Source organism: Boleophthalmus pectinirostris, unplaced genomic scaffold (assembly GCF_026225935.1).
Source record: "Boleophthalmus pectinirostris isolate CB_2022bp ecotype Guang Dong unplaced genomic scaffold, ASM2622593v1 HiC_scaffold_13, whole genome shotgun sequence".
NCBI lineage: Eukaryota > Metazoa > Chordata > Actinopteri > Gobiiformes > Gobiidae > Boleophthalmus > Boleophthalmus pectinirostris.
Genome location: NW_026571036.1, coordinates 27,582,384 through 27,599,145, shown reverse-complemented (window position 1 = coordinate 27,599,145; position 16,762 = coordinate 27,582,384). Strand labels below are relative to the sequence as shown.

Genomic DNA, 16,762 nt, shown 5'->3' with positions numbered 1-16,762 from the left:
AAGGAGCAGAACCAAACTGAGGTGATTCTTGGAGATCTCGTCCGGCGATGGCGCGACCGCAGCAGACGAAGGGTCTAAAAACTGACGTGTCGGTCGCTGAATTACGTCTAGACAGGAAACTTCAACAGTAATTCTGAATGCGCACAAGGACTGTCGCTGTATTTCTCTTCCCTTAAAAAAATCCTCTATACAACCTTTAAGTGAAACAAATGGACGACACTTGAAACTGATCCTTAATCCAGGCGTCCACGATCCATTGGCAGATCGTGTTTTAATTCGCCCGGCGTTGCCTCCCTGTCTTGGTGAATGTGGATTATGAATGTGAATGTGGGCGGATCATTTAAGTTTTTTTTATTTCCTATGAGGACGACTTACTTATACATTGAGTAATAATGTGTTTAATTCAGCTTTGCCGCATTTGTTTACATTTTACAGAAACTAAACTTAAAACCACATGACTCATTTGCATAAACTATAAGCACTGAAAAAAACAGCTCACTCCTTGATGTGGTTCAGCTTCTGTCGGACTAAAGGACACGACTCGGTGGAATATGAGTGTTGTTTCTGTGACAGAGGATGTGCTGCTGATGGTGAGTCTGTTCTGTGCGTCTATCGTGTTGAGATTATTACTCCGCGAAGCTCTTGACTACAGTAGCCTTAATGCTCTGACAATCCATTAAGAGGTGCGGTTTCATAGCTTACCATAGTCGTACTAAAACATTTTGCCAGATTTTTGAGCGCTGTGTACCACATAAAATCAGTCTGAGGTCAGTATAAGCACAACCAGAATGAATACATAAAGCGCACTGGATTATTAAATCAAATCAAACTTTATTTATAAAGCGCTTTTCATACAAAACTGTAACACAAAGTGCTTTACAGTGATTAAAAACAATCCCACATTTCCATCCACCCACCAACCCAACCCCCACACCTGCCCGACCCCAACAACCAGACAACCCAAACACACACACACACACACACACACACACAAACACACACAAACACACACAAACACGGTAAAATACATAAAACGACACATAGTAAGATGTGAGGCTGAATACAGGCGAACCAGTTGAGGATTATAAAGCGCACTGTCGATTTTGGAAATTGGAAAATTTAAGGATTTTAAGTGCACCTTATAGTCTGAAAAATACAAGAGTCTATATCTGTCTGTCTATATTTGCAAAGCTCAAAATGCTCTGTTCCACCTTGTGATGTCATGTGGTGGTAGTGAAGTTATCATCTGCCTTTTATACCTCTAGTTCTGCAGAGTTTAGCAAATCCAAATGATTCTAGTGAAGATGTATGAAGTTTAAAAACATAGTAGAACTTTTCATGACATTACAGGGTGGAACAGAGTGTTTTCAGTTTGAGAGAAGACCACAGCCTAAATGTGCAGGGGTTGTGTGTTAAAAATGAAACAAAACACAACTCCAAGAACTCTGTGATGAGGAAACATAACATAAATATGAAAATAGCACAATTGTAGTTCCAGAAAAGTTAGTTCTTTCTTGTCAGATTGCTCAGATTAACGTCGAACTTGAGTAACGCATTTTCAGACAGAGCAGAGCCTCCAGTTAGCGTCACACCCCCAGAGAAAGTTGTCAGTACTGCGATGCACGTATTTACCTGCACCTTAAAGTATATTGTCCGCAGATCTTTTGTTTGCTTAAAAAAAAAAAAAAAAAAGAAAAAGAAAATTCTCGACTACTGCATCTCTGTGGACATTTTGCACGCTCGCATCCAACATGGCGGATTTTAACACGAACCTTCTCGCTTTTCGTAGCATTTTCGATTCGGTTCTATGGATAGTTCACCGTATTTTGACATCAGGGTGAATCCGAGCTATCGATTTTCCCGTTTAAACCCGCTCTCTCCGCCTCTGTCCTCATTTAACTCCCCCTAACATACCCTCTCGAGCGTGTGTGTGTGTGTGTATTTGCGCGTCTGTGTGTGTGTGTGTGTGGCGGTACCAGCTCACCGCACGGAGCTCCCTGCTTTTTAAGATGGCTTCCAAATATGGCGCAGTAGTGTCTTTGTTTACCGCTGGGTTTCTCTGCTATGTTCCAGTCGAATAGATTGGACACAGCCTCCCAGCGGTTCGGATCCGGCTCTATTCGGCATTATCATGGAAGTCCAGAACAAATCCACCGCGCGTTTGTGATGGAGAGGAGATACAACTGTACAGTAAGTGAATGGGCATCCGGCGATCTTTGCGTTTTTTTTGTTTCCGCGGTCCGAACTGGTCCAAAGTTGGGGTTGTTCCTTTCCAAGACGAGACTAAAATGAGGTGTCAGAGCCAATGATACGAAGCAGTGATGGATGGGATCGTCTCTCACTTTTCGTTTTTTTTTTTTTTTTTTTTCTCTTCTCGGTTTTTGGTAGGACTGCCGTTATTCTCGTCCCGTTGCGCTTCCAGCCAAATTTCCTCTATCTGTCCGCGCTCGGCCAAAGGGAACAAAAAGCTATTCTGTTGAAATTCCGGCTTTTCCATTTACGAGCTTGCCCATATCTGCTTTTTATTCCTTCTTTTCCTTTTTTTTTTCCCGTTCATTGTGCGGAATAACAATGCGATTTTCAGTTTATTTGGATGATTCGCGTTTAAATTTCCGTCCGTCCGTAGATATAACTTCATTACGGCGGGGAAATTAACGTCCAGACCTATGCGTTTGTGTGATATATTAAAGCTGCATTGCGTAATTTTTCGAATGGAATGTCCGTTACCTGCTGGTCATAACGGAGATGTCATCGCTTTGCCTTTGGAATGTTCCGCGCTATGACATTAAACGTGTACATCTAGCGTTTATTCATGACGTGTGCTTCAAAAATGCATAAATTCCTTCTGTGAATAGGGGCGACTCTCCACAGATCCGAGCTGTAACCTGCTTCTATCTCTCGCCCTCCATCTCACATGACCTCGATTCTTAAATGTCGTGAACGCAACCTACTTTAGTCTAACCCTATAAACTGTTAAAGGAACTGTATGTAGACCATAGAATGTGTATAGAAAAACAGTCGTTCGTTGCAAATAGGAAGTGAACATGGGGGCACTTCCGGCTCCATCGAGTCTGGCTCCAATTCACTTTACACTGAAAAATTGTCACCCATTTCTCTGTAACTGCTGCTGTCAGACTTGTCATTTTGGTCTTAAAATGTTTGTATTAACCTGCTCTACATGATCCGCGTTATTTATTTATTTTTTTGCCATTTTGTCCGTAAATAAACTCCTCCTCCTAATATGGACCTGGCTCCATATTCCCCCTTTAAGTAATTTGTGCCTTCTTTATCTTTGTGCCTTCTTTATCATTATTATTAGTTTGTATAACCATAAACGAAAACTAAATTGGCATCTTTAAAAAATGAAGATAAGGACTAGAAGTGATTGTATTTCTGTTTGTGGGGTTAGTTTAAGGAACAATCTGAGTAATGACTTTAAAAAAAAAGTCTTACATTATAGAAACCTTTAAAAAAAAAAGAATATAAAGTGTTTATTTTGAAAAATATAAAAAGATATAGAGCTCCATAATGAATGAATTATGCATTACATTTTGTTTGTTTAAATCTATATGTTGTCTGTTATATTTAGAGTAAGTCGTACGTGAAATAGTAAATGTAAACTTGTTGTTCATGCGCTGCTTTTCTTTCTTGGAATTCTGTCATTGTTTAATAGGGTTTGGCTTTATCAGTACTTTTTACTTCAGCCTAATTCCTTTCGTTAATGATCCATGGGACTGTAGTCTATGTTTTGTTTTGTTTTATTTTGTAGTGTTTTTGTACTACTATAAGCTATTGTATAAAAGTTATTGATCTGAACATTTTAAGTTTATATGAGCACTCAAGTACAGCACCTGTCAAAAGTTTGGACTTGGACTTCAGATACACAAAGAGGACATCAAGTCTATGAAACAAGATACATATTTAATATATATATATATATATATATATATATATATATATATATATATATATATATACTTATGTTTTACTTGGCTATATAATTCCATGTCTTACTTAATTTATTTAATGTATTCTGTATACATACAAAATAAGTAGTCAACATATAGATAAAAACTATATGTTATACTATAGTGACTAGGGATATGCAAAAATATCAATATATCATTTCATTTAATGTGATGAAAAAGTATTGATATCATGGGCTGCTGTATCGATATATCACCAAGAGTATTTTTTTGTTTTGTTTTATTTTACAAAATAATTTTGTTACAGAGCTACAGTTTTGTTGCTTGTTTACAGGAATGAAACTTGTTTCATTTGACATTTTCACTGTTTAAAATTGGTATGTTTCATGTTAACTTTGCACAAAAAGTGGTTTAACAAACACTTTTATTATCACAGCTATGATTTAGTCTTTATTTTTTATTGAACTGTATCAAATTGATTTGAAATATATCGTACTGAAATGAAAGTGCAGTGTATCGAGATATGTATCGTATCGTGGCCTATGTATCGAAATATGTATCGTATTGGCAACTTCTTAATGATACCAGCAATACTCTTGACATAAACATCATTGATTGAGCAGTCATATTGACCCACAGATTATAATTCCAGCTCCCACAGATAAAGGCTGTACTACTGCAAGACACTTAACCCACCTCGCCCCAGTGTCTGTGCATGAATGTGTGTGTGTGAATGTGTGTGTGAAAATGTGTGTGTGAATGTGTGAGTGGTTCCTTGTTGTAAAGCATTTTAAGAGCCCTCGATGTGACCAAAAACACTTGAGCGTGATGGTGTGTTTAAACCTTTGACTCGTCTTTTAGGTCAAGTTGATGAAATGTAAAACCAAAATCTTCCCCACCGTTCCTTGAAGAGTTTATTCGTCCGTTTTCGTTTGTGTCCCCCTGTAAGAGCAGTGGACATTATCAGAGGTAGTCTCCTGCTCCGTCTCCTATCTCGTCGTGTCCCGGGCTAATGGCGTCTCTGCAGATTACCTCGTCGCGTCGTCTCAGGCTGTTGTTAGAGGACAGCTCTTTGTGTTGTGGCTCTGGAGACTGGAGACACTGACATTTTATTTGTAACACTGAAGAATTAGTTTAATTTAAAAAGCAGTTGTTCAAAAATATTTTAATCTTAACATGTTAAAGGTCCAATATTGCGCCAAATCGACTCTTGTGAGCTTTAAGTCATGTTAGAATGTTGTTCCTTTCTCGAAAACAGACCTGGAGTTGTGTTTTGTTTCATTCACATGTTTGAGTAACTCTTTATTATTAGTCTGTCTACATCTCCAAAGCTCAAAATGCTCTCTTCCACCTCGTGATGTCATGAAGTGGTCGTTTTCAAGTGACCAGCTCCCTAGAGATTGGCAATTCCAGAGCTGAAATGGTTTGATGGAATTGATTTGATTTGATTTTCTGTCATCTTGCCTCCCCTCTCAGCAACGTAACTGTATAATTAGAAAGAAATCAATGAATAAAACTGAATTATAAAAATATATAAATAAATTATAATAATAATTAATAAAATAAAAATATTTTTAAAAACTGTTAAATATAAATAAATAAATACATAAATAAACTGACTAGAAATAAGTTTGTACTGTATTTTTTTATGTTATTTTATTTTTATTTATTTATTTATTGTTTGTTTGTTTATCCATAATATTGGTCCATACCCTTTTTTGCAATATTTATTTATTTAGTTATTTATTTATTTATTTATTTATAACCACATTCTGAACTGCAGTTAAACCTTTTATTTACATAACCTGAATGATTGAAATGCCAACGCGCTGCTTTTGCGTGCACAGCAACAATTTGACATTCACCCCAAATTAAAAAAGTAGTCGTGGTTAAAAATAAAAATCACAGCAGCAGACGATAACTTTTTAAGGATGTATTTGACCTATATTTAAATCCCACTGAGATTAAAACTAAGGAGTCCAGGCCAAGAGGCAACATCTGTACAGACCTCCGGCTCCATCGACTCTGGCTCCTGTTCTGCCTAAACTGTCAACCCTCTGTCTGAAACTGCGTCATTTTGGTCTTAAAATGTTCATATTAACCCGGTCTACATGATCCTGGTGCTTTTATTTTACTATTTTGGCCGTAAATAAAGTTCTATTCCCAATATGGAACTGGCTCCAAATCCGCTCCTATAACTGCAAGACTCAGTGAGCTTCATTTGACTGGAGCCAAACTCTGTGGGTGAAAGACAGAGACAGAGAGAGAGAGAGAGAGAGAGAGAGACAGAGAGAGAAACAAAGAAAGACAGAGAGAGAGAGAGAGAAAAAACAAAGAGAGAAACAGAGAGAAAGAAAGAGAGAGAGAGTCAGACAGAGAGCCAAACAAACATAAAAACAAACAGACACACAGAAAGGCAAAGAGCGAGACAGACAGGCACAGAGAAAGACAGAGCGAGAGAGACAGAGACAGACAAACAACGAGAGGGAGAGAGACAGAGAAAGACAGAGAGACAAAGACAGAGAGAGAGAGACAGACAAACAAAGAGAGCAACACAGAGACACAAAGTGAGAGATAGACAGAGAAAGACAGAGAGAGCGAGACAAACAAAGAGAGCAACACAGAGAAAGAGAAAGAGAGACAGACAAAGAGAAAGACACAGAGAAAGAGAAAGAGAGACAGACAAACAAAGAGAGCAACACAGAGACACAAAGTGAGAGATAGACAGAGACAGAGAAAGACAGAGAGAGAGAGCGAGACAGACAAACAAAGAGAAGACACAGAGAAAGAAAAAGAGAGACAGACAAACAAAGAGAGCACACAGAGACACAAGGGAAGAGAGAGATAGACAGAGAGAGACAGAAAAAGACACAGCGAGAAAGAGAAAGAGACAAACAGAGAGAGAGAGACAGAGAAAGAGAGAGAGACAGACAAACAAAGAGAGAGACACAGAGAAAGAGAGAGATACAGACAAACAAAGAGAGAGACACAGAGACACAAGGGCAGAGAGAGATAGACAGAGAGAGACAGAGAAAAACACAGATAGAGAGGCAGACAAACAAAGAGAGAGACACAGAGAAAGACAGAGACAGACAGACAAACAGAGAGAGACACACAGAGAAAGACAGAGAGAGACAAACAGCGAGACAGACAAATAAAAGACAGAGAGACACAGAGAAAGACACACACACAGAGAAAGAGAGAGACAGAGATAGAGCTATAGAGACAAACAGAAACAAAGAAAGAGAGACAGAAACAGACAGAGAGACAAACAAGGACAGAGACACAGAGAAAGATTTTCGCTATTTTATCCATAAATAAATAGATTTTCCTAACATAGATCTGGCTCCAGATTGGCTCCTACAACTGCAGCCTCATTGAGCTTCATTTGACTGGAACCTCGCCACACTATAGATGACGTCACACTCTTTTTGTCCACTTCTTTACACACTTTATGACCTCAACACACACTGAAGCTACTACATACATACAATACAAAACAAAGGAGCAGAGAACTTTGGAAAGCTCATGTTTTTTTCTACTTAAGACATTGTACTTTCCACTTCTCTCCACCGGTTTTAAATCTCATTCCAGTTTGTAGATTTGATCAGTAGTATTGTTTACCCCTTAGGGACCGGGGCCTTATAGACAGAGCTCCCCCTGCCTCTTCAACGGAGCAATGGAGTAATTTCTCTTGGGAATACTGCAGTTATACGTCTCTTAAGTGGGCGGGCGTTTTCTCTGATGTGCTGTTCGTGACCGACTTGGCTCTTTTAAACGATTCTTTTAGGTGAACGGTTCAAACTGGATGGGTTTTTTTAAGGGTGGATTGTGTGGCTTTTCTGGACTGAGCTCAACACGAAAAACAGCACAGAAGTGGAGTGTTAGAAAAAATATTTGGCATCGTAATTTCAAAACATTCACTGTCAGTTTAAAGCACAGGTGTCAAACATACGGCCCGGGGGCCGGATCTGGCCCTCCAAGACCTTTAATCTGGCCCTCGGCTGATTTTCTACTAAAAATATTTTACTTATATTTTCTATTAAAATATTTTTAATTTTCTGCGCTGCTTAGCGTAGCAGCGTCTCCAGCGTCTCTGTACGTGGCCCCTCCCACCAGAGCAGCACAAATGAAGACTTGTCTCTTTCCAAACGCTCTTAAAGGACGATCGTTTTGACTGTTGACCGTGACACCCTCATCAGAAAAATGTCCAACATGAGAAAAGTGGAGCCGAGTGCAGGATTTTCCAAGAAAAACTGACTTATTCCTATTTTCATACAAGTTCATGTTAAAACATTGTGTTGAAATTGCATTTTTCTTAAAGTTTCAGGTTGTTCATGATATTATAATATTTTGTAAAAGTAAGAGTTCATCAGTAAAAAAGATTTCTGTAATAGATTTGCGTTTCTCTGCACAAATATTTGAACTTATTGCTATTTTTGGGGTTTATATGTCATGAGTTTTCTGATCCGGCCCCTTTGGGATCAAAGTAGGTTGGATACGACCCCCGAACCAAAATGAGTTTGACACCCCTGGTTTAAAGCATTGATCTGATCTATGTTCTAATGTTGTTTCCTCATCGCAAACAGAGCTGGAGCTGTGTTTTCGTTTCATTCCCACATGTATATTTAGGCTGAGTTCCTTTCTCAAACAGATCCACATTGAGTAGAATCTTAAACCTATAAAAAAAACTTAAAATCTAGATCATTTCAGTGCTGGAATTGCCAATCTCTACTGAAGTAAAGGTAGCTGAAAACTGTTCTTCACAAATGAATTCAAAAACAACATTAGAGGTCAAAAAAACAAATTATCTTGAGTCATTCTCAAAAGTGTGTGTGTTACCAGGCGTTCAGTAAATTTATGGAATAGTTTAGACAACCAAAACAAAGCTTTTACTAACTTGGTGCACTTCAAAAAACAATATAAAAATCAAATCTTAAAGAAATACCTAAAAGATCCATTGATTTTACAAGTAAAACATGTCGATTAACCAAACACATGCTTTTCTTTAACTTGACCCTTTTATTTTACGATCAAAACAATAAATTTTGTGTCTTCTTTGACATTTTTTTTAGCTTATACGACAAAAAACAACAACAAAAATTTTCAATTTTTTTCATTCTCATTGTGGGTTATTTTGCTACAATCAAAAAAAAATGTAACATTTTTTTAGTTTGTCATTTTACATTTTTCATTCTGGTTATTTTGATCACAATTTCTGTACAAAAACAATAAACACACAAAAAAAAAAAGATCTTTACATTTTTCATTCTCATTTTGCTTATTTGCACGATCATAAACAATAAATCTTTGTTTCGTCTTTGTCATTAGTATTAGTTTGTACTAGTCCAGGTCCAGGTCCAGGTATAAATGGAAACAAAACAAAAAAAATCCTTAAATTTTTTCATTCTCATTGTGGTTTATTTTATACGATCATAAAAGACAAAATTGTGTGCCTCCGTTAACATTATTAGTTTGTACAATCATAAATGTAAACAAACAAAAAAAATCCTTACATTCTTCATTCTCATTTTGATTATTTTGATACGATCATAAATGATAAACTTCTGTGCCGTCTTTATCATTATTCTTTAATATTAGTTTCTCCGACCATAGAATGAAATTTATTTTACTATATTTAGATATTTGTAAAGTTCCATGATCAAGGTACATAAGAAACCACTTTTTTTTTTTTTTACTTGTCATGAACAGGGATGGGTTAATATATACAACACACACACACAATATATATATATAATATATATATATATATATATATATATATATATTTTTTTTTTTTTTTTCTCCTTTTAGAAATGTGCTTTTGTTGTTGTTTATAAGGTAGATGTAGTTTGTGTATGATTATTGTTTCTCTCTTGGCACAAACTCAAAATAAAAAAACAAATCCATCAATCAAAAAAACTACCACTTCATGACATCACAAGGTGGAACAGAGCGTTATGAGCTTTGGAGATGTAGTCAGACTCATAATAAAAGGTCACTAAAACATGTGGATGACACAAAACACAAAAGTTCAGGTCTGTGTTTGAGGAGGTAAAAACATTGTAACATGGTTTATTGAGCGGATCTTCGAGGTGACCCGATCCAAAAGACTTGATTCTCACAATAAAAGAGCCGGATCTCCTATAGAGCTTTCCTCCTCTCCCTCCTCGGACCACACGGACGATACACGGGCCTGCTCACGCTGAGAGTTTCTGCACAAGCTGTGGTCCTGCCATGTGCTCTAACAGGATTGAACTGAAGCACTAACCTAGAGAGATGAAGAGAGAGAGAGAGAGAGGAGGAAGAAGAGAGACACAGAAAAAGACAGACAAAGAGTGAGAGTAGGAGACAGAAAGACAAAGGGGGAGAGACAGAGAAAGACAGAGAGAGGGGGGAGTAGGAGACAAAGAGAGAGAAAGAGAGAGAGAGAAACAGACAGAGAGAAGGGGGGGAGTGAAAAAGAGAAGCTCAGAGCGTGAGTGTAGGAGACAGAGAGAGAGAGAGTGAGACAGACAGAGGAAGACAGACAGAGAGAGGGAGTATGAGACAGAGGGAGAGAGAGAAGGGGAGAGATAGAGACAGACAGAGAGGGAGTAGGAGACGGGGGGGGGGGGGGGGGGACTGTCAGAGTGAGTGTAGGAGACGAGAGAGAGAAAGAGACAGAGAGAGAGGAGAGAGGAGAGACAGAGAGAGAGAGTAGGAGACAGAGAGAGAGTAGGAGACAGAGAGAGAGAGTAGGAGACAGAGAGAGAGAGAGGAGAGAGAGGAGTAGGAGACAGAGAGAGAGAGTAGGAACAGAGAGAGAGAGGAGACAGAGAGAGAGTAGGACAAGAGAGAAAGACAGAGAGAGAGAGAGAGAGTAGGAGACAGAGAGAGAGAGTAGACAGAGAGAGAGTAGGAGAGAGAGACAGAGACAGAGGTGGAGACAGAGAGAGAGGAGACGAGAGGAGAAGAGAGAGTAAAAGGACAGAGGAGAGAGGAGAGAGTAGAGACAGTAGGAGACAGAGAGAGAGGAACAGAGAGAGTAGAGACAGAGACATGAGAGTGAAGAAAAAAAAGACAGAAAGAGTAGAGACAGAGGAACAGAGAGAGAGTAGGAGACAGAGAGAGAGAGTAGAGACACAGAGAGAGAGTAGGAGACAGAGAGAGAGTAGGAGACAGAGAGAGAGAGTAGGAGACAGAGAGAGAAGTTTAATAAAAGACAGAGAGAGAGACAGAGAGAGAGTAGGAGACAGAAAGAGAGTAAAGAAAGACAGAGAGTTAGGAGACACAGTAAGAGACACTTTTTGTGTCCGTTAACATTTTGGATTCAGTTTTGTCGACACCTCATGCGATTTACTTTAAAAATGACTCATGTATGAACCTTACATATACAAACCATTTAAAGTGCACTATTTACAAAAACACAGGTCCAAATATGAGTCGGCTCTCGCTCACAGACACCAGCACCTCCGAAACCAGACAGAGAGAAAGACAGAGAGAGCTAGAAGAGGTGGTTGAGTAAAGGCGGTGGTAAACAGTGAGCTGGGAGCGTGTTTAGAAGGTGCAGTTGGACGGTGCTGGTGCGTCATGGTGCCCTCTGTACACAGCAGATGGTGTTTAATGGCAGCGGGGGCACAGAGGGCACAGAGGGCACAGAGGGCACAGGCTCAGGCGAAAGGATCACTCTGAACTGCATGACATCCTCTTTAATACAATACACATAAATATAGACTCATGTATACGTAAATAATACAAACTGAAGTGTATTGTTTAAAGGACCATGTTTCTCCATTTTCTGATCTACAGTTTGTTCTAATGTTGTTTCCTCATCACAAACACACCTGGAGTTGTGTTTGGTTTCATTCACAAACCCTGCACATTTAGGAGTTCTTCTCTCAAACAGAAAATGTGGTAATACAGGAAGTGCTCCACTGTGTTTTTAAACTAGAATCATTTGGATCAGCCCTGGAATTGCTCATCTTTACTGAATTTAAGGTAAAAAGCAGAGGCGGCGCTACCATTAGGCAAAAGAAGGCGACTACCAAGGGCCCCCAAACCTGGAGGCCCCCCCCCCAACCAATTGGGCAATTTGATTTTCTTTCAGTATGACATTAAATGAGAGTAGTTTTCTTTTAAACAATAATCATAAGAAAAATCATAATAATCATATGTGATGGATGTAAACAAAAATGTAATTGTACTAAAAAAAATAAAACAACTTTCAAATTAAATCAGAGTCATCAGACTTCAAGTACATCAAGTACTAAATATACAGCACAAGTGTTTGTTACATGTGCTTTACTGAACTGTTGACAAAGTTGTTGCAGTATATTTGCAATAAAACTATAGAAACTATTTGTTTTTGTTTGTAATTCCAACATAGTTCATTTAATCTAGAGATTGGTTGTAATTTTATACAAACTTAATAATTAAAATGAGGATAATAATGTTGAAATTCAAAAAACAATATTGTTAATTGGTACAAGAGAGCTTTGTGTAGTCAACAGTTTTACTTTGGAATTAATTCACATTATTGCTTTGAATTGAGTCATAACCAAGTGTTATATTTAACTGACAACATTTCAACAAACAACATGTTTGTGTAAAATCAGACGACAAAACATTTTTAATTAAATCTAATATTACATTTCTTAGAGTGTAATCTTACGTTTTACTGTATTTAGATTATTTTTTTCTTCTTCTTAGTATCTTATTTGTATAAATTCCCTTCCAGTTATAGACAACATTTTAACGACTTTACATTATTTAAAAGTTAGAATATTGTGTTTCTTGTTTATCATCACTCTGAAATTCCAAACAGTTTAACCTCCTTTTTAATTTTTTTAACCTCTTGTTTTGATACTTTAATTCTTCTGGTACTATGGAAGTGATCGTGGGGGCACTTCCGGTTCCATCGACTCTGGCTCCAATACACGCATCAAGAATGTCGGTCTTCCTGTCATTGCACAATAGATACTGGGAAGGATTTTTGTTTTCCCAGTTTGTCAATAGACAAAGCCGATCTTTTCTAGTCCTTTGAACCATATCACTTTTGTTTCTGGTTCTGATATTCACACACATCTGATTCCCTTTTGCATTTTTGGAGTTCGCAAACAAATTTTTCAAGCCATTTTCCGCTGTTAGGATCCAACAACCACACAATTACGATGTCCGAATCCCCAAACTAAAATATGACAATATCAGAACCAGAAACAAAAGTGATATGGTTCAAAAGACTTGAAAAGATCGGCTTTGTCAATAGACGCATCCCACTGGGAAAAGCGATTTGATGCTCACTTTTTCGTAAAATCCTTCCCAGTATGGATTGCGCAATGACCGGAAGTCCGAGATTCTTGATGCGTCTATTCACTTTACATTGAAAAACTGTCACCAAATGTCCGTATTAACCCGCACTACTCTACTAATCCTGCCGTTTTTTTTTATCTCGTCCTCTACTGTGTCCTACTTCCCCCTGTTGTGAGACAAATAAAGTTTCTCCTATAATTGTATTCCGTTACATTGAACACAACAAGTCATATTTGATGTTTGTAGATGTGATACATTATTCAAACGGCTCGCGGCTCTCGGCCCGTGGACAGGTGGCCTAACAGAACGCCGTGTCAAGGTGGATTCCTGCATAACATTAAGTCTTTGTGTTAGTTTTAGCGTCACACTCGTCCCATACAGTGAAGGCCGGCTGTATGCTGCTGTCAAACGCATGTCCCCAGTCGCCCGGACACCAAACAGAACGGTCTGGCAGAGCGAGAATTATTTATTTAGTCTTAGTGTGTGTGTGTGTGTGTGTGTTGTGTGTTTTATTTTTGTGGAGTTGGAGGATCCTGTCTGCTGCTCGGTGATAATGGGAGGCCAGGGAGGAGCAGGCAGAGCAAATAAAATGCTGGGGAAATGTCAGCCAGTGTCCTGTCCACTGTAATGTGTCCAGTTCAGGTTTGGGGACAGGCGGCTGACGACTGTGTGTGTTTGGGTTTGTCCAGAAAAATGTAAATGAAGTTATTTATAAAAAGGCTGAAATAAAACAATTAGACGTAATGAACTCACCCCCTGACCTTGAAGTTTCTGATACTAGACCTACTACTACTACTACTACTACTACTACTACTACTACTATCTCTGCCACTGCTACTTCTGCTACTACTAGTACTATTACTACTACTACTGTTACTACTGCTACTGCTACTACTACTACTACTACTACTACCACCACTGGCACCTCTGCTGTTACTGCTACTACTACTACTACCACTACTACTACTACTACTACTACTACTACTACTACTAATACCACCACCACTGGCACCGCTGCTGTTACTGCAGCTACTACTACTGATACTACTACTGATACTATTACTACTACTACTACTACTACTACACTGCCACCACTGCTATTACTCCAATTACTACTTCTGCTGATACTAGTACTACTACCTCTACTACTACTGCCACCACTGCTGCTACTACTACTACTACTACTACTACTACTATTACCACTACTACCACTGCCAATGCTGCTGCTACTGCTACTGCTACTGCTACTACTGCTGCTACTACTACTACCACTACTACTACTTCCCACTGCCACTTCTGCATCTACTACTACTACCACTACTACCGCTACTACCACTGCCAATGCTGCTACTACTGCTACTACTACTACTGCTACTACTACTACTGCTACTACTACAACTACCCACTGCCACTTCTGCAACTACTACTACTACTGATACTACTACTACTACTACTACCACTGTCACCGCTGCTGTTACTGCCACTACTACAACTACTGATACTACTACTACTACTAACTCTACTGCTACTGCCACCACCACTGCTATTACGCCAACTACTATTACTACTGATAACTAGTACTACTACCTCTACTACTCGTGCCACCGCTGCTGCTACTCCTAGTACTAATACTACTAATACTAATACTGCTACTAATACAGCTACTATTGCTATTACTGCTACTACTAAACAGTTTAGATGAAGAGCAAACATAAAAGTATTAAAAACAGTTGTATCCAAAAACAGATGAGTCGTTTGTATTATGAATGTCTTTATAAAATAATCCAGTCGCAGTATTGTCCGTTGTTGTTGTTGTATTTAAAGTGTTCCCTCTCGTCTGGCCTCTAAAACATAAAACATAAACCCGTCCCAGACTTTGTCTCTGCGCTCGGCTCTCTCCTGTTTGGCCTTGTTTTGTAAATGTGTGGGTGGATTTTAATGATGCTGGAGGAAACGCGTGTAGGTGCTTAACTATGACAACAGTGACAGACAGAGCGGAGAGAGCCAGAGCGGAGAGAGCCAGAGAGCTGAGTGCCGGAAGTCGAGAGCCAGAGAGCTGAGCGAGCCATAGAGAGCCATAGAGCCGAGAACCAGAGCTGAGAGAGCCAGAATTGCGAACCAGAGAGCTGAGAACCAGAGCTGAGGGTGCCATAGAGCCGAGAGCCAGAGCTGAGAGCTAAGAGCAAAGAGAGCAGACCTAAGAGGGCCAGAGAGCTGAGAACCAGAGCTTAGAGAGCCAGAATTGCGAGCCAGAGAATTTAGAACGAGAGCTGAGACAGACAAGGAACTGAGGGCCGGAGCTGAGAGCCGAGAGCAGAAAGCCAAAGAGCTGAGAGTTAGAGCTGAGAGAGCCAGAACTGAGAGAAACCAAGAGCTGAGAGAGACAAAGAGTCGAGAGCCGGAGCTGAGGGAGACAAAGAGGTGAGAGAGCCAGAACTGAGAGAGTCAGAGTCAGAGCTGAGAGCCAGAGCTGAGCCGAGCGCGGAAAAGCCAAAGACCTGAGAGCCAGAGCTGAGAGAGCAAGAGCCAAAGAGCAGAGAGCCAGAGCTAAAAAAGCCAGGGCTGAGAGAGCCAGAGGTCTCTGAGCTGGAGGTGAGAGCCAGAGCTGAGAGAGCTGAGAGCCAGAGGTGAGATAGCTAGAGCTGTGAGCTGTGAGAGTCGAAGTTGAGAGCCAGAGTTGACAGTGAGAGCCGAGAGCCGGACTTGAGAGTCATTTAATCTCAAATCCTTATTAAACAAAATGGCTGCGATTCTTTTCATCCCCTTGAAAACAGTCCAGCTTTTACCTCCATGGCTCTGTGGCTCTGTGGCTCTGTGGCTCTGTGGGGTCTCAGGGGACTTCAGGGTCTGAGGAGAGAGGAAAAGAGGGGGCATTTTCAGACTAAACTATCACATTTTTCTTTTCTTCTGGACAAAAACACTTGACAACCTGTTTTTTTTCTCTCTCTCTCTCTCTTTCTACTCTGTATGTCTGCTTTCTGGGAGTCTTTCTTCTGGGTCTTACTCCTCCTGTCTCATTCCTTCTCTCCCTCTGCCCCCCTTCACTCCACTCTCTCCCTTTCTTCCCTCTCTTCGATTTGGTCCTTGCCTTGAGATATCTTCTTTTTTTCTCTCCTCGTTGGCCTCCAGCGATAACAAACTGTCAGATCATTTTCGGTATTGATCTGTGTCTCCGGTGATTCCGTGATCTGGCTTAGTTATAGGTCTGGTTATAGAACGGGGGAGCCAATGGTTACGGGGCTGAAATGGCGCGATATCCAACTGAATTAATTCATGTTTTCAATGACGTCAATGAAATATGAAATGAAATTGAAATATACAAAGCTGAAGAGGGAGGTGTGACCCGGCTTTGTGTGTCCGTGTGCGATTATGAAGCCGCTGCGTTCCTCGTGTGTGTTTGTGTGGTATCAGTGTGACTCTGAGCTTCATATCTTATACGGTAAAAGCCAATAAAACAGAGCGTCAGGGGCAAACAGAGTTACGGACACACAGGTGCAAGATACAAACTCAGTGTAGTGAAAATAATTATTACTCACCTCTTGTAA

The 16,762-nt window shown here is 39.6% G+C and overlaps 1 protein-coding gene across 1 annotated transcript in view; it reads left to right on the top strand.

The window, feature by feature from the left end:
* Positions 1-16,762, top strand: part of LOC110154500 (kelch-like protein 29) — a 798,906-nt gene that overhangs the window by 293,443 nt on the left and 488,701 nt on the right. The window contains exons 4-5 of the mRNA XM_055149662.1: positions 13,999-14,069; positions 15,637-15,638. Coding sequence (XP_055005637.1) covers positions 13,999-14,069; positions 15,637-15,638 — 73 coding nt within the window. The remainder of the gene's footprint in view (positions 1-13,998; positions 14,070-15,636; positions 15,639-16,762) is intronic.